Below are 18,555 nucleotides of genomic sequence, written 5' to 3'. Positions count from 1 at the left end.
ATTTTCTATACTGTACTTTATATTCCCATCACTATTTTGTAACAACTAATTTGTACTTAATCTCATTTTATAACACATCTCCCCCGCCTCCCTCCTATCAGGGCAGCTGTAAAAATGTTCTCTGTTGCAAGTCTGTTTCTGTTCTGCTTGTTTGTTTATTTTGTTTTTCATAGTCAATTGTTGATAGATATGTATTTATTGCCATTTTCCTGTTCATATTATTGATCTTTTCTTCTTAAAGAAGACTCTAACATTTCATGTAATACTCCTTTGGTGGTAATGAATTCCTTTAGCTTTTTCTATCTGGGAAGCTCTTTATATATCCTTCAAGTCTAAATAGGAGCTTTTCTGTGTAGAGCAATCTTGTTTCTAGGTCCTTTCTTTTGCTTTTCATCACTTTCAATATTTCTTGCCACTCCCTTCTGGCTTGCAAAGTTTCTGTTGAAAAATCAACTGACAGTCTTATGGGAGCTCCCCTGTACATAATTAACTGTTTGTATTTGCTGCTTAAAAGACTATCTCTTTGTCTTTAACTTTTTCCATTTCAATTATGATGTGTCTTGATGTGGACCTCTTTGGGTTCATTTTGTTTGGGACTCTCTATACTTCCCGGACTTGTATGTCTGTTTCCTTCACCTGATTAGGGAAGTACTTTGTAATTAGTTTTTTCAAATAGATTTTCAATTTCTTGATTTCTCCTTCTGGCGTCCCCATGATGTGAATGTTGGTACACTTGAAGTTTTCCCAGAGGCTCTTTACATAGTCTGTCTTTATCTTTATTTTTAATTTTTTTGGATTTCTTTTCTTTTTCTTTTTTTGGTTTTGATTGGGTGTTTTTGCTTTCTTACATTCCAAGTTGCCAATTTGATTCTCGGCTTCATATATTCTACTGTTGATTCCCCACAAATTATTCTTAATTCCAGTTAGTATATCCTTCATTTCTGACTGGTTCTTTTTTTATGGTTTTCATATCCTTTTTTATGCTGTTGAATCTCTCACTAAGTTTATTGAGCATCCTTATAACCAGTGTCTTGAACTCTGCATCTAGTAGATTGCTTGTTTCCATTTTCTTTAGTTCTTTCTCTGGTGTTCTGTTCTTTTGTTTGGGACATGTTTGTTTTCTTATTTTGGTAGCCGCCCTGTATTTGTTTCTGTGTATTAGGTAGAGCTGCTATGTCTTGGGGCTTGGTAGAGTGTGGCCTTAGGTAGTAGGTGTTCTGTAGGGTCCAGTGGCACTGCCTCCTCAATCACCCAGTCTGGGCTCTGCAGGTATCCAGTTTCATCCACTCTCAATCCCCTCCCCTGTTGGCTGTGCACACTCTTTTGTTGTAGTCTTGAGCCTTGATTGCTGTTGGAACGTCAATAGGAGGGATTTACCCCCGTGCGGATTGGTCGCAAGGACTGGATGCAGCCACTGACCACTGTGGAGAGTCAGATGTGCAGGGGCCACCTCATAGAGCAGAACTTACTTCAGTGGGGCTTTTGTGCCCTTTTAGTTTGCCCATGAGTGTGTTGCTTGTGGAGAGCATTGGGTGGTGCTTCAATGTGGTCTGAAGCTGTCCACTGCGTTGTCTCTGAGACCTTTCGGAAGGTGCAGACCAGTGTCAGCCACTAGCTGTGTTGTTCCTGGGGCTCACCTGACATGAGCTACAAAGCGATCTGCAGATGGCAGCCACTTGTGCTGGGCTTGGAGGTGCCCAGGTGAGGCTAAGCTGCAAACAAAGGATGGCTTCTGCTAGTGTTAGGCCTGGGGCATTTAGCCAGAGATATGGGGCACACTGATGCCAACTGCTGCTTGTTTGAGTGATTTCAGCAAAGTCTGAAGCATAAGCCAAGACAAGCCATTGTAAAAATGAAAAGCCACTGGAAACAGTTTGGGTGGGCCCACAAGTTGGGTGGGACAAGGTCTCAGGGAATCACTAGGGCAGGGTGAATAGTGTGAACCAGGTTGATGGAAACTCAGACATGGCTCCTGCCTGCTGGCTCTGTTGGGCTTTGGGTAGAGGGCCAGTCTTAGAAAAGGAACAATAACCTCTGCCATCACTTTTGTGTGAGAGAAAGCTGCCTCTCTGAGCTCTCAGCCTGATATGACACAATTCAGTTCCTCTCTGTATGCCTCTGGTTCCTTTCAAGCTGCTGCCCCATTGCTGGAGCTCAGAGGTGGTGAATATAAGTTTGTGGGCCAGACCTTTTAGAGGAACTGCCTGGGACTCCAGGAGCCCTCCATCTCACTCAGTCACAATCCCCTCTTGTTATCACTGCCAGAAGTTTTCAGGACATCTTTTCCAGGCACTGGAACCCTACCTAGGCTGGGGGGCCTGCTGTGAGGCTGGGAACCGTTGCTCCTGATTTTTATCTGCCACACCTGGGTGTGGGACCAGCCTGTTTTGAGTCTCCGCCCCTCCAGCCAGTCTCCATGTGGCTTTTTCTTTAAATCCTTAGTTGTAGGACTTTTCTTTGGTTGGATTTCAGTCTGTTCTGAATGATGGCTGGTTTGTAGTTTATAGTCAAACTTCAGTTCTCGAGCATCTCCCCATCTCAAACAATTTGGTTCCTGACCAAACTTGTTCACAGAAAAAAGTATCTCAGTTGTCAGACAAAACTTTGGTTCTCAACCTGACAACACTTGGAGTAAATATGTCTGATCAGTCACCTGTATGATTCAGTTTTTGAACAAATCACTTCTTGAACAGGCTTCTGGAATGAATTAAGTTTGAGAACCAGTGTTCCACTGTAGCTGTAATCTTAACATGCTGCTGAGTGGATTTGAGTACTCCATTTACCTACGCTACCATCTTGACTGGAAGTAAGTCTTGGCAGCTTTTGGCTCATGAGTAGTGAACCTTAGCTGAGCCTCTTTTTTTCCTTTCTTTCATTATTCTGTACAGATGACCCTTGAACAGAGTGGGTTTGAAGTGTGTGGGTCCACTTAACACGCAGATATTTTTTACAGTAAATGTGTGCAGTACTGTAAATGTACTTTCTATTTCTTATGATTTTTAAAAATTATTTTTTCAGGCTTACCTTATAAGAATAGAGGATGTAATACATATACCATACAAAATATGTGTTAATTGATTGTTATTGGTAAGGCTTCTGGTCAGTAGTCAGCTATTAGTTATTTGGGAGGAAGCCAAAGTTGTAAGTGGCATTTTGACTGTGGGATCCCTAATCCCCCTGTGTTGTTCGAGTCAACTGTATTTATATTTCATCATACCTATTTGTCATCATTGAGAATTTTCCTCACTCTAGTTGCCTTTGTACTCAGTACAGCCTTGGTCCATGATTCCCATGACAAGCTCATTGAGGGATGGGAAAGAAAGGTCCTTTGTTCATGTGCTTAAATAGTGTGTACTCCTTGGTGTCACTCATCTCTTCCCCCATCCCTGGCCCCCTCCCTCGGGGCTAGGTGAGCTTTGTCTCCACCTCTGCAGAAAGAGGAACTGCTAGAAACAATTGGCTGCTTGCCACTGGTTGCTAGTAGGGAAAGAAAGTGAGTCAGCATTTATTCTGTTCTTTTCTGTGACATCTGTCTGTCATCTGCGTGCTTCCCAAGTCCTTTGACTTGTCTTTAACCTTCTGTAACACATCCCTAAGTTGCTGGAAGGACCTATCATATTGAACTGGGCCTTCAGTAGCTCTTCGCCTAAACCAAATACATTAAAGCCACACATCTCATTTTCAAAGAACAGCAAGCAATTTTTGGAGCACGTCATATCACTTCAGGCAACCTTATGTGACTGTGCCCTTTGTTTGACACCCCCATCCCAAGCACACTTAGAGAAAATGACACAGTATGAAATTGTGTTCAATGAATAAATATGACAACTTCCTTCTCAGATGTAACTGCTTAAGCTTTCCAGTCCTTTATTCTATTCTGACACTTTTCTTTGTTCTGGCTTTACCTTTTCTTGTTTTTCTCAGATTCTTAATTTTGCATTTACTGCTTAATGCGGGATTTGAAGATCCCCAAAAGTTTTTTCTTTTCCTTTAGAGAAAATGGCAGGAGTGGGGCAGAAAAAATTGTGGCAGAAGTAATAGAAATGCCAACGCTATTCCTAGATAACTAAAACTCAGTTGTATTCAAATGTGGGTGTGGCTAAGGCTAAAATAGCAGAGTTCTGGGGAAACTACAGAATCAGAATTTTGCCTCTTCATTTCACAGAGTTGGAAATGACATTGTGGAGTGTTGCCAAGAGCCAAAGAGTAAAGTTATCAGTGGGAGCAAAGCTAGACTTGGTCTCTTGACTTGTATTTGGTACTTTTCTGTGATGGAGATGGCATTATTTCAGAATTTACAAACGGCAAACACTTCCACATCCTAATGCTGCAGTTGCTCTTTACACAACTGTTCGCTTTACTTTCATAGAAAATGAAGTGTATTTCAAGTTGGGGGATTATTGTTGAATTGTTGAAGTATTCACTACAGATTTTAACTTGCAGACTCCTCATGTGCACTGATTATATATCAATTCAAACTCCCATTGTCTGGCAGTTGGGACTGGTTACATGGTCCTGGTGTATCCATGTGGTAGGATATCATGCCTCTGGATTTTGGAAGAATTTCTGATGGCATGAAGGAATGCATATGACATATAAAGTGAAAATCTTATACTGTATAATACCAATATTGAGATTTAAAAAAAAACCCAGCTTATACATACTTAGGAAGTTAACAATGGCTCTTTGAATGCCAGCATTATGAATAATTTTTATTTTAATTGGTTTTCAAATTTCCTACAAGTGTACATACTACTTTTATATTCAAATCAGTGAGTATTATGCAAATGTAATTTATTATTTTCCTTGCAATTTTAGCAATAACATATATGGTAAAAAGGCATACCTTTGAAACTTCATAGTGTAAATTATCTCTTTTTTTTCTTTTCCTCGATTTTTCTACTATAGACTATTTTATTTGTTAAGTGCATTTTTATTTCTTAGGAAACTCTTCTCCATGTGTCTTTATTGTACTTGATCTGAATATATATATATATATATATATGTGTGTATATATATGTATTCTTCTCCTTTATTTTTATTTTACTTTGTCAGTTTTGTTCAAATAATGCATGTACACGGTTTAGAAAGTCAAGCCTTGAAGACAAAGTATAACAGTTCCTGTATTCACTGTTTTCCACCCTGTGGCTCACACTCCAGAGGAAACTTAACACCTTTAACAATTTCATAGGGAAGTTACCCCCACATTGCTAAGATGCTTCTACTGCTTTTCTTTTTTTAATCATTAATTTTAGACAGCATTTACTTTGTGTTATCACAGGTGTGGTATTATCTCTCATTCCCTTTCTTTACCTCTTTCCTCTCCTCCTCCCAGTGTGGTTGAATGATTATTCCAATTTAAAGCAATTATGGCCCTGGCTGGTGTGGCTCAGTGGACTGAGCACTGACCTGCAAACTGAAGGGTCACTGGTTCAATTCCTGGTCAGTGCACATGACTGGGTTGTGGGCCAGGTCCCAGGTTAGGGCTGTGTGAGAGGCAACCAGTCAGTGTTTCTCTCGGACATCGATGTTTCTCCCCCTCTCTTTTACCCTCCCTCTCCCTCTCTCTGAAAACAAAAATAAAAAATCTTTTAAGAAATGTAAAGCAATTGTGATTTTACTATTACAACTATGTAAACATTACTCCACCCCCAACCAAATAATGTAATTATATTTCCTTTATTTTACAATTTTGGATTTTCTTTTACATTTTCATTTTGAGATTAGTCATATGGTATGCCTCTCATTCCCTAAAAGCCTTCCCAAATTGCCATTGTCTGCAGGAGGAAGTCCAAGTTCAGGGCTTGTGAGGCCTGTGAGCTTACCTGGCTCCTCCTCTTCATTCTTCTAGCCTCACCAACCACTACTTTGTATCCTTGTGCTTCAGCTCTGTATGGTTCTGTATGTGGTGTCTTGAATGGATGCACTGCCTCTTGCCTCCATGTCTTTTCTCCATCCCTGAACGCCTTTCTTTCTTCTGCCTTCTGTGCTTACCAAGACTTCATCTTCTCTAGGGAAGTCTTTCAGTCCTTTCATTCTCACTCCCACCTCCAACATGTTTGGGCTAGGTGCCCCTTAACACCCTTATATGATTCTACCGTGGCTCTGCTCCTCTGATTCTGTAATTATTTCTGCTGTTATTCAGGTGTGGTTTGGGGTCTCTGAGGCCTCCTAAAATAAAACACATCAAGTACTGGGTTTTTGTATGGTAACATCTGAAAACAACTAATGTTTTGCAAAACATCAGGGCTTGTGGGGAAAATAGCCTTGAGGCATACCACTCAAAACCTGTGCAATTGTGTAACCATTTTAGCAGCTAAAACAATAGCAAGCCTAATGAAATTTGTAGCACAGCTAAACCTACTGGGATTTGCTAGGAACTTCACAGTCAGTGTTTCACAGCCTTAAACCCTAGTGTTCATTTTTCTCATCTAAGATTTAGGCCCTGGAATACAGTTTGCCTGTGGGTATAGTTTTACTTGCAAATGATTATCTTTTTTACAAAATTAAAAAATCTGAACCTGGGTATAACCTTCATTAGTCTAATTCAGGGAAAAAGTCTTAGCATTTTTTTTAAATCTGTAGTCACAGCTTCTCCAGACCACTTGAAGACACTGTACTAGCATGCGCGTGCGCGCGCACACACACACACACTCTGTACCAGCATATATACACACATATATACATAGATAGGTATATGTGTTTATGTAGTTGTCATATATAATTACAATTACATAAATATATATACATAGATATATGTGTGTGTGTGTGTGTATATATTTTTTGCTTAAAGTGTTAATAAGCTGCTCAGGTATCTCTTTAATATGTGGAAGCTTATACCTTCTTACCACTTCAACACATGGATATGTATTGTGAACCACTACAACTTCCTCATTATCTACACATCATTACTATATATGCTAACTGTATGAGCTAATTTGTATTAAAGAAGCATGTATTGTAGCAGATTGTACCTCCTATTCCAGGAAACCTTTCCTGGCCAACCCCCTCTTGGATGTCCTTACAGCCTTATGTTCAGATCTGTTTGTTTTTCCTACCAGACTGAAGAGAGAGGAGTTGGGGAAAACTGGTTTCACAGTTTTGCGCTGCTCCTTGTTGACAATGCATTGTTTTTCTCCAGTCATCAAGAGTACCTGGTTTCAGGTCTGTTGTAGTAGGTCTGAAACTGAGATTACATTGCACTTTCTTAAAGAGAAATGTAATTCCCCTACTTTGTTAATATCTGTGACTGGCTCTCTGTTGCCTATAGTGGAAGTTCTTAAATTAGAGTGGACTTTTTGATGAACTCAGAACTCAAGAGCCTTCTGAAATTATATGCAGGACTTCTGGTTTGTTTCTTTTTTTAATAGAGAGGGGGACCATATATATATCAGATTCTTGAAAGGGCTCAGACAAAATAAATAAATAAATAGCTGGCCTACAGGATAAGGCCTTATGATGCCAAAAAATAGCCAACTGCATGTAGTTCTCAAAACTACTATAAGTTCTCTGGGATACTTCTCAAAAGTATCATCCACTCTCTGGCTTTATTACCAGTTGCTTCCTCAGCCTGTCATTCTTTTACTGCTTAATAATATTACACAAATCATGCTTTTAAGAAAGCTTTCCTGGGTCCTTGGGTTCAATTTCTACTTTGGGTTTCTCTGGGCTCCTGTAGCAATGGTCACATACATTGTAGCACTCCATCCCTTTACAGGCAGTTTCTCAATTTAAGGTGGGTGTGAGAGTACTTTCCTTTGTAGGCTTAGGATGTTGTCGGCAAATCATGGTAGTTCATATTTGCTTGATTATTCCTTTTACCTTTCTCACCAGGAGTGTGAGGTTCTGTGTAGTAAAGTCCGTGTTGTTTGTTTTGCTGTGATAATTTTGGATAGGTTAGAGTTCAACAGGACCTTCGAATGGTCAGGTCATTCTTCAGCCATAGAACCAAACAAGGAGGATAATTTTTTAAACTATTAATTATGGCATTTCCAGTAGAACCATTTGTTTAATGTCTCTGCATAGTCAATTACTTTTATAAAATCCTTAGGCATGTGACACCCTGGAGATTGACAGGAATCAATGTAATGTAGCCCCGGTTTCTTTCACCTTGGGAAGACATTCATTCTTTGAATACCAGATGAAAAAGTTAACCTATGCTTAGAGGCCATGTCATTAAAAGAAATCTTTAAATGCCAGAATTGCACTCGACGAGTTGATGTGCTTGAGTTACAAAAGGATGCCAAAACTAAGGCCCTTGAAGGAACAGCAGATTGACATCTCCCATTACACTACATGCTGTGAAATAACACTCATGGAAGAAAATGGTGCTATACACTCTTGTACTTATAAAATTATTTCTTTCATTGATTGTGGGGGACATTGGAGTCAGCCAAGATTGTGTGTGTGTGAATAAGTTAGCCAAGAATGTGATGTGGATTCACGGTACTTCCTTTACTTAAAAAGTTTAAACAAATTGTAAGAAAAGACAAAAAGAGGACACAGACAGATGTGGACATGCTCCAGTAGGGACTCTGACCCAAGAGTGTTGGAGCAGCCTGGCACCAGTGTTCTAAGGATCCTGACAAAGTTTGAGACCTGATTGCTTTTCTTCTCTGAAGTCAAGAGTAGGGATGCAACTCTGCGAGACTGACCATCATAACTCTAGTTTCTGACCGTGGTGGGGTATATCATTTCTTGCTTTCCCTGTCTTCTAATTCTTTAACTTGGAAATTGATATATGAATTTAGTTATTACTTATAGTTAAATAAAGCTTAAATTGTATATTCAGTATTATGTATTGACAGTCTATTTAGTTTATCAAGTGCGCTTATGTTTCATTCAAAGATTCTGAGTTAAGAATTTCATTTTGTGTGTGTGTATAAAATGTACTGGTTCTTAAACTATTAAAGTTGTTAATAAAATTTCTTGTCTTATTTATCACAACAAGGCTACCAAACAAAACAATTTTTATATACACACATATCCATTTTAAAAATATGGGTCTGTTTTTGTTTTTATATTTTATAGTTAGTATTTGGGTAATATACTATTTTTTTATTAACATTTTGAATTTATGTGGTACATTTGGGAATTGTTAGCAGATTTTAAGTTTAGGAATTTTATATCAGTCAAATAATCTGTGCATATTAGAGTGGACTCACAGTGCTCTAAAGATGGCACCATGGCTTGGCGATTAAGAGCCTGGTTTCTGGAGACTGAAAGACCTGGGACTGTGTCCCAACAGTGTCTCTTTATAGAGCAGCACTGTCTAGTCTGGCAGCTTTGGGCCGCACGTAGCTGTTACGCACTAGAAATGTGGCTGGTATGACTGACTAAATTTTAAGTAGTTAACTTTAATTAGGTCTAGGTAGCCACATGTGACTAGTGGCTACCATATTGGGCCTCATAGTATGAGGTCACTTGACTTTGCTGTGCTCCAAATTTGCCATCTGTACAGATGAGGTCATACTTAAGCCACCTTTTGTAGTTGTTACAAGGATAAGTAAAATAATGTATTTAAGGAGCTTAAAACTATACTTGGAACAGAATATGTCCTTGAGAAATGGTAGTTATAATGACTATTATATATTTAATAAACTGGAATTAATTTCCTTTTGAATACTAATTTGAATGTTTATTTTTATTCTTCCCTTTCAGGATTAACTTATTTTTGGAAATCAAGTGCAATATTAAAAAGAAAACAAACCATACTGCACGTTATTGGAAGCCATTTCCGCTAATTTTATTACATTCTGAAATTTATGATTTGAATACTATCATGGGAGGAGCTGTGAGTGCTGGGGAAGATAATGATGACTTAATTGATAACTTAAAAGAAGCTCAGTATATCCGAACTGAAAGAGTGGAGCAAGCCTTCAGAGCAATTGATCGAGGAGATTACTATTTGGAAGGCTACCGAGACAATGCTTACAAAGACTTAGCCTGGAAGCATGGGAACATACACTTGTCAGCACCTTGCATTTATTCTGAAGTTATGGAAGCATTGAAACTTCAACCGGGATTGTCTTTTCTTAACCTGGGAAGTGGAACCGGATATCTAAGTACAATGGTGGGCTTAATTTTAGGTAATTTTATTTTTGTAAAATTCTTTTTTAAAAAGTAAGCTGAATTTGTATTACTGTTTATCATTTACAGCTTTTGTAACTTTGTGTACAGTGTATATTTGAATGAGTATACTCAAAGTAGTTATCTTCCTTAAATGGAAACACAAAGTAATAGTGATCTTTTCTTATTCTTAGTCCTGACTCTGATAGTTAGCCTCTGCATTTAGTCCTAGACTTCAAAAGATCTTGGAGTCATTTTCCAACCCCCAGTCATTCTCTGTACTTAAAATTGAACAAGTGGTAGGCAGGAGGCTGAGGAGTATAATGCAATCTATTTCAGGTAAATTGTTCTGACTGCTGGCATAGCATTTGATAGTTATCTGTGTCCCATTTGAAAGGGAATTGTGCCAGGTTTTGTTAAAGATACAGTAGTGTGTGAGATGCAGAGATGTTGCACTGGTGGGCAAAGCAAAAGATTGGAAAAAACACAAAAAAGAAGTTTAGGTCATTAAGCTTTCAGTACACTTACTAAGTAAGCTAAAACGCACTACTAGGCGTTCCATGTTCTGCTAGGAATTATTTCCGGTGTGAGTATTACAGTAATGATGAAAAGGGACAAATATCTTTGCCTTCGAGAAACTTACTGGGTGCTTTCTATGAGAGCTAGACATTGTCTCAAAGCACTTTTATGTACAGTAACTCATTTAATATCCCAAATAATCTTGTGAAGTGTAAACTATTATGGTTCCCATGTATGTAGGTGAATTAAACTGAAGCACAGGGAGGTTAAATAGCTTGCCTAAAGTCACATCGCTGGGAGATAACAGCTGGAAGATACGTAATGTAGTGATGGAAGAAGCATCATTACAAGAAAATCTCTTAAACATTATGATGTTGGGTGGAGAATGAACAACCACAAATTTTACTAAGCCACTTAGTATTTACTGAGTGCTGCTATATGGCAAGAATTAAGGTAGAGCATAAAGGCCTAATTCAGAGACTGGTTGGGGTGGAGAGACAAAAATCAGCACTTTTCATCCAGTGTGATATGTGCTATAGTTGAGGTATATGCCCAAGTTATAGGGAGAAGACTGGTTTAAAATTTATGCTAAAGTGATAGGGAATCATTGAAAGATTTTAAATAGAGAATCTTTGACTATTTTCTAGAGTAAGTATGCCCCGGTATGCTGGGGCAGCCCTAGTTTATCCCTGTGGTCCTAGAATCAGTATTAATAATGTCTTTTCCCAAAGAATCCCAGTTTGGGCAGTAAATTACATGGTCATACATGGTGGCATTTAAGGCATTTTTTTTAGTTCTGAAATTTCCTTTGCCTACATACTGGCTAGCTCCTTGCTTTCTTATGTGCTCAAAATGGTAGCAAATTATTAATTTTTACCAAGAAAGAGGTTTAGCAGCTTATATTTACATTTGGTTCTGCCATCCTGACACAGGAGTTTCTTCTCATCAGGTGGGGAACATCAGACATCTTTCACTCCTGTTACTAGGGCTTTTTTGAAAAAGGAATCTCTTGGGTTTGACATAGTCTCCAAATCAAAGGAAGTTAGTGGGGAGAGTGGGGAGAGCCTATTTTCAGAAGTTACTCTTCTTGCAACAGTGCATTTCTTGATTAGCTCTGGCAACTTTAAGATGGAGTCCAGGCCTCATACCGTGTCCTGCCAGCCTGGAAGCACGTGTTATCTAGTCTTTCACTTCTCCAACCCTGTCAGTTGGCTCCTGCTGAGGGAGGTCAATCTAGCCAAAGGCCTTGCCAGGGAGAGGGGATAATAATTAGCAACCTTGCTAGCAGTGAGGTGGCCCTCTTAAACTCCAATTCTTAGTCTCAGTTTCTAAGAGATTAGATACTTGTGGCCAGATGCATTTATAGGGTGACCCCAAACTTGATTGTATCTTGTATGTCTTTTAATCCATACCAGAGACTGTGGTGGGAAAACAGACCCTTATGTGAATGATTCACAATGCACTGGATATTTTTCTCTTGTTCCAAGAGTCCAGGGAGTCAAGGGTCTTTGGTTACATGTAGGACTGTGGTTCATAGATATTCCATGATTTCCTGGGTGTGGTCCTGCACAGTCAAGACCAAGATACGGTTTCTCTCCTTTGAATGGAAAATAATTTATTTTGCAAGAAAGAGAAAATAAAAGCATTTTAAAGAAGGAAAGGAAGAAAAAAACAATCTGTAAAACTATTATTACAGCCAATAAATCTTACCCAGCTTCTGAGGAAGCTTCATCTTTTTTAACCCCATCGCACTTTTTGGGGGGTTTGTATTTTTTGAGAGCATTGAAGTCAAGGGAAGGAAGATACAGCCATAAAAATCACTTAGAACTAGATCCGCAGAAGGATGCCTGTGTGCTCCCTATAATTATCTGAGTAGGTGAATGAGATTTGGCTCTCTTGTTTCACAGTTACCTTATTAACAGAAGTTCTCTCCTTATTAACACCATGGCTCTCAGCCATGCTTCTCTCTGAGTCACAAGATGGGGGTGACAGGTGCTCACCATTGGCAGTCATCCGTTTCTGAGGGAGTACCCTGTAATCTGGAGGAATCCAGGCTGAAGCAGGGAGAGCAGGGCATCTGTGTTTTGATAGTACAGATAAGAAAGAGATACCTTGAGGAATTTCCATTGGCACTCCAGAAATACACCTGCAGAGGTTGGGTTACCATCTCGAGAGAGCTTTTGTTGTTTAATGAGGGGAAGTTAGGTTTATCTTAACTTAAAGAATTTTCTTTTGCTTAAAGTTCATTCAGAGCAGTTACTCATAAATGGAATTTATTTTTGACCCAGATCTGGAGAATGGAACCCTCATTTGACAGCTTGTTTAGTTTCAAATTGAATGTAAATTCTTTTTGTTTCCACTCACTTGTCATTAAAAGGCTTCCTAGAACTAAGGAATTTCATAAAGAATCTTGTATCTAATTGATCCTCTCAGTACTATTGTACCTAGGGAATCCCATTGAAAAATAGGGTACAAGAAAAGAAACCTCCCAAGTCCTCTACTTCCCAGAGTTGAGTTAAATATCAGAACCGTGAAGACAAATTATTCTGATAATCTTTCTGATTCAGGTAGATGTGGTTCTTTCCCATTCTGATACTCTTTGCTTAGGGATTCACTGTAATATCAAGGTCCATTCAACATAATGACTTTCTCAATCCCTTGCATAGTTGCTAGGTTAGTAGGAGTGACTGTGTAGAGACTGCCAGAATCATTCCAACTCTGGATTTCACCTCAGCACTACAACATTAGTTTCTAAAGGTGAAACAATTGATACGCTTGTATGCTAAACAGGAAATTTACTGCCAACGCATAAAACAACTGCTGTATTGTCCAAAACAGCTAACGAGCTGAGCTGTGTGTTGCCATTATATTTGGTCTCTATACTCTTCTCTTTTTTTCCCCACAGGACATTACATGGTCTTCCTTCAGCTACCCTTATATTGCCTTTGACCTCAGGTACTTATGTTTTCTCTTTCATCTTAGCCCGAATCAGTTCAGTGAACTTTAGGGAGAGTTGTACGAGCATTACTATGATCCAATTTGAGAACACTTCGATCACTCTAGAAAGATACCCCAGGCCCAGCTGCATCCACTTCCTGTCCCTACCCTAGTCAGTCCCTGGCAGACACTCATTACTTTCTGTCTCTATAGATTTGCCTTTTCTGCACATTTCTTATAAATGGAATCGTAAAATACATGGTCTTGTGTATGATTTCCTCACTCAGCATTAGGTTTTCAAGGTTCATCCATGCCGTAGCATGTAATGTGCCCTTGTATGTGCATAGTGCATTTTGTTTGCCCATTCATCACTTAAAAGACATTTGGTTTGCCACTTTTTGGCTGTTATGAATGGTGCTGCTGTGAATATTTATGTACAAGTTTTTTGTGTGGACCTCTGATTTCTCTTGGGTGGATTCCTAAGAGTGGAATTGTTGGGCTGATTCATAAATTTGTTTAATTTTCTGAGGAAACTGCCAACTTTTTTTTTTAAAGTTGCCGCACCATTTTATAGTCCCACCAACGGTGTATGAGGTTCCAGTTTTTCTACATTGTCACAGATGCTTTTATTTATTTATTTAGTTAGTTTTTATTTTTTTAATAGCCATCTTAGTGGGTATAAAGTGGTGTTTCATTGTGGTTTTAACTTGTACTTCTCTAATGACTACTGATGTGGATCATCTCTTCCTGGTCATTTTTATTTTTTCTTCAGTGAAATGGCTATTTACATCTGTTCCTCATTTTTTTAAAAAGGTTTTTGTTGAATTTATTGGGATGTCATTGGTTAATAAAATTATATAGGTTTCAGATATACAGTTCTATATCATCTGTATATTATGTATTTACTACCACAGGTCAAGCCTCCTTCCATCACCATTTATCCCCCCATACCCTCTGCTACCTCCCCTCACACCCCCTTCTTTCTGGTAATCACCGTACTGTTGTCTGTGCTTATGAGATTTCTTTTTCTTAATCCCTTTACCTTTTTTTAACTCGGCCCTACAACCCTCTTCCTCTCTGACAGCTGTCAGTCTGTTCTCTATGAGTGTGTTTCTGTTTTGTTAGTTTATTTTATTCACTATATTCTTAATTTGAGTGAAATCATATGGTACTTGTCTTTCTTTGGTTGCCTTCACTTAGCATAATGGTCTCTAGGTCCATCCATGCTATTGCAAAGGGTGACATTACCTTCATTTTTAACAATTAAGTTGTTAGTATTATTGAGTTGTAGGTGTTCTTTATATATTTTGGATGTAACCCCTTATCAGAAATATAATTTTCATATATTCATGCTCTTCTAGAAAACTCTCCAGGCTTACTTTAGGCCAGAGAATCAGGGGCATCCATTTTTATTGGTAAGACAAAACATTCTGCAAGTTTCCAGAGCTCTCCTTAAAGTAGATTATATTTTCTACATTAAACTAAATCTCCGTTTTCCCTCTATCCTCCTTTTTATGGGGGTGGGTAGGGAGAGGAAATTTTTATTTTATTTTAATTTTATTTATTTTTTGTTTTGGAATTACAAGTGCTGTTCTTTTTTAAAAGATTTTGTTTATTTATTTATTTTTAGACAGAAGGTAAGAGGGAGAGAGGGAAACATCAATGTGTAGTTGCCTTTTGTGCGCCCCCTACTGGGGACCTGGCCTGTAACCCAGGCATGTTTCCTGACTGGGAATCAAACTGGCGACTCTTTGGTTTGCAGGCCATTGTTCAAACCACTGAGCCACACCAGTCAGGGCACAAATGCAGTTCTTGGTACGTGCTTTATTTGGGACTCTGAGCTAATCTGTTTTGAAAAGAACCCTTTCATTTGAGCTGTTCAACAGTTTCTGAAGTCCATAAAGCTCTTCACTGTTTATAAACTATTACTTCTTAGTCCTAGTTAAGTTTTTATGCATCTCTTTTCTGCCTAAATACACCATATTCAGTTGCCACCATTATTCTATATCTTAAGGGTATTTTCCTCTCTCCACCCCTGGTTGTGGGGTGGAAATCATTAGTATCTACCAGCTCCTTCATTGCTGCTACCACTGAAATTCAATACCAAGATGGTTTTGTGTTTATGGATATTATTGCTAATTATTGCAGAACAAAAAAAAATTAGTAAATAAAAGTATGTTAGGAAACAGTACCTGTTGCAGAAATTTTACAAAGTTTTCACAGTAATTTTTGCTGGTTATATTTCCATGTACTATTCTTAAACATTCTAAGGCAATTCCCTCAATGATATAAAAATTCTGGGATAGTTCTCTGTGCATCTTGAGTGTTTTACCTTGCAGGTCCACTTGGATCATCTATGTACCAGATACATTCGATCAGTATTTGCAAATTTGCCCACTTGGTAAAGTTTATTCGTAACCCTCAAGTTGATACTTGTGGGACTTTTGAGGTCTTGTGCTCATGCACAAAAGAGTGAACACTTTGAGTCTCTGTGAGCATGTTTCTTCCCAGCAGGAGTGGAACATGGTGAAGCTTGGCCCTCTTGTTCAGCTCTTACAGAGACAGTCACATGGTGGAAAAAGAAGTGAGCAGTGCAGTGTAAGCAGCTGTGGCTCTGGGATCCATTCAGGCCCTGTTAGTAGGGCAACCTCAAGCAAATCACTTAACATTTCTGATGTTCATTTTCTCTTTTGTAAAGTAAAGAAAATAGACTACCAAGATGAGATTTTAGGATTTAAGATCATGGTCTATTTCAAGTATGTATACATAGACATATTCCCCTAGTAGCAATGATTTAGCATTTGCTAATTATTTGCTGGACTTTATAGAACATAATCTACTAGAGATAGTGAGTATCAGTTGTATATTTTAGAAAATTATTGAATCTTTTTGAAATTGTCTCCTTATGTGTAAAATAATTTGTGATTCTCTTTCCTGCAGTGTAGGAGCTGGTGCCTACAGAATTGTCTTTCTCTTCCCCTACAGTCTTACCTATGCTGGCTTGGATGTTGGACTGAGTACCTCAGATGAAAGCCAGACTTGAGTTGGCTTGAGTCTGCAGGGCTGCTTGGCTTCCTGGAGTTCTTGGTCCCTTCTGGACCCAGCCTTTATGTTCTCTTTAGTGGGCTCCTGAAGGGTTAGCCCATCTACTGTCCCACACCTTTGACTTTCAAAGATTCTTTTCCTGGATTTCAAATCTCTTCGAATTGTCTTGTAAACACTTATTCTATTCTTTTATGGAAGCTTCTTTGGTTTTAGCCTGTAGTGAAGGGTGGATCTTTCTTTTATCTTCAAATAATATCCTCATGCAGAGGATTCACAGGTTGCTAGCACCAAGGTCTGTATGCTGAGCTCTGGATGTTCTTGAATCTTCAAAACTGCGCCAAAAGACTGGGTTTTTAAATGCGTGGTGCTTATTCCTTATTCAGTGTACACAAGGTTCCAAAAGTTCAACCTGTCTCCAATTCGTTATCCTTTCTTACCTTATTTGACAGAAGACAAAGGAATTCAGATTTCCTTCTTCCTCCTTTGTTTCCCATTTTTAGTGAATGGTTTTTTTCATTCAAAAATTACTCAAGGTAGAAGCCTGAACATCAGTCTCTTCTTTCTCTTTAATTATATCTTGTGGAATAGGTAATATATTCATAGGGTTAAAAAAAATCCAAAAGAATCAGAAGGCATATGTTGATTTTTTCTTTCTTCCTCACTCCTCCATTTTCTCTATTTGCCTCCCCACTTCAAGAATAACTTCATAGTGCACTGACAATGCCTTCATTTTTGCATAATAGAGTTGACCCTTGAACAACATGGTGGTGGTTAGGGCACTGACCCCGCTATGCAATTGAGAACCCTCATACAACTTTTGACTCTTCCAAAACTTAACTATAGTCACTCAGTATCTGCAGGTGATTGATTCCAGGACCCCACGTAGACCAAAGTCTGTGGATGCTCAAAGTCCCTTATAAAATAGTCTCAAACAATGCAAGTAGTTGGCCTTCCCCATCTGAGGATTCCCAACTAGGGACTGAGAATATTGCTTCCAATTTGGGGTTGATTGAATCCACAAATGTGAAACTCAGGGCTGCAGAGGGCTGAGTGTACGTCGATTTTTAAAAATCCATGTGTAACTGGACCCATGCAGTTCAACCCTGTGTTTTTTCAAGGATCAGTGGTACATGATGATCCTTGAAGTCAGAAGAATTATCTTAGGTACATAAAGGAAAAATGTATTACATTTTAGAAGATTCTGTCAAACAGCTAAAATTAATAAATTTATCAATGAATGTAATATACTTATCTGTAAGATTTACTTCTGTGGAATGCCTCATTTCATGATAATACCAGGTAAAATAGATTTGACATATACTTAATGACTTTTTGCCACCATACTGTACTTTTAAATCAAGACATGAATGTACATTTGTTGTGCTTTTATTATGTGACTTGTCTCAGTCTTGTGAGTCTTTCGACCTTGGGACCGTTGCTACATTTATATACTTTATTATTTCAAAAAGTAGTTGCTGCAGAGGATACAACAATGCGTAAAGATATGTCCCATACCCTTGAAATTGTGTATATCTTTTCTGAACTAGCAACAGAAGCATTCCATCAGTTATACTTGGGGGTTCTTCATTAAGTTCAGTAAATATTTATTATGTGAATTGATCACTCCCAGAGGCCCTTCAGGTACTTCACAAATAAATATGCAATAGAATGAAAGAGCTGGTAAAAATGGCTTCCAGGGGTAACGATTACATTAAAATGAAATTTGGATCAAGATCTAAAGCTGTTTAAATTAGCTTTTAAAACTATTCTCTATTATGTTGTAGTTGAGCACATATTTCTTCTCATTTTACTTAATTTGCTTTGGTAGGCACTTAATCTTTATTAAAGAGCCAAAGTAGATGTGTGAGATGAGACTCAATGTCTTTATTAAAGTTCCAATATAAGTGTGTGAGATAGTCATAAGTTACTCTGGACATAGTAGTCTTGAGTATTTTCAGCCCGCTGGGTGGAAATAAGTAAAACAAC

At 38.4% G+C, this 18,555-nt stretch overlaps 1 protein-coding gene across 1 annotated transcript in view; it reads left to right on the top strand.

Annotated features, from left to right (window-relative positions):
• Positions 1-18,555, top strand: part of PCMTD1 (protein-L-isoaspartate (D-aspartate) O-methyltransferase domain containing 1) — a 74,216-nt gene that overhangs the window by 25,086 nt on the left and 30,575 nt on the right. Inside the window, exon 2 of the mRNA XM_054595128.1 lies at positions 9,661-10,088. Coding sequence (XP_054451103.1) covers positions 9,782-10,088 — 307 coding nt within the window. The 5' untranslated portion in view covers positions 9,661-9,781. The remainder of the gene's footprint in view (positions 1-9,660; positions 10,089-18,555) is intronic.

The sequence above is a fragment of the Pteronotus mesoamericanus genome, unplaced genomic scaffold, assembly GCF_021234165.1.
Source record: "Pteronotus mesoamericanus isolate MK-2021 breed Mesoamerican mustached bat unplaced genomic scaffold, CSHL_Meso_final scaffold_54, whole genome shotgun sequence".
Classification (NCBI taxonomy): domain Eukaryota; kingdom Metazoa; phylum Chordata; class Mammalia; order Chiroptera; family Mormoopidae; genus Pteronotus; species Pteronotus mesoamericanus.
This window is presented reverse-complemented; position numbering and strand designations above follow the sequence as displayed.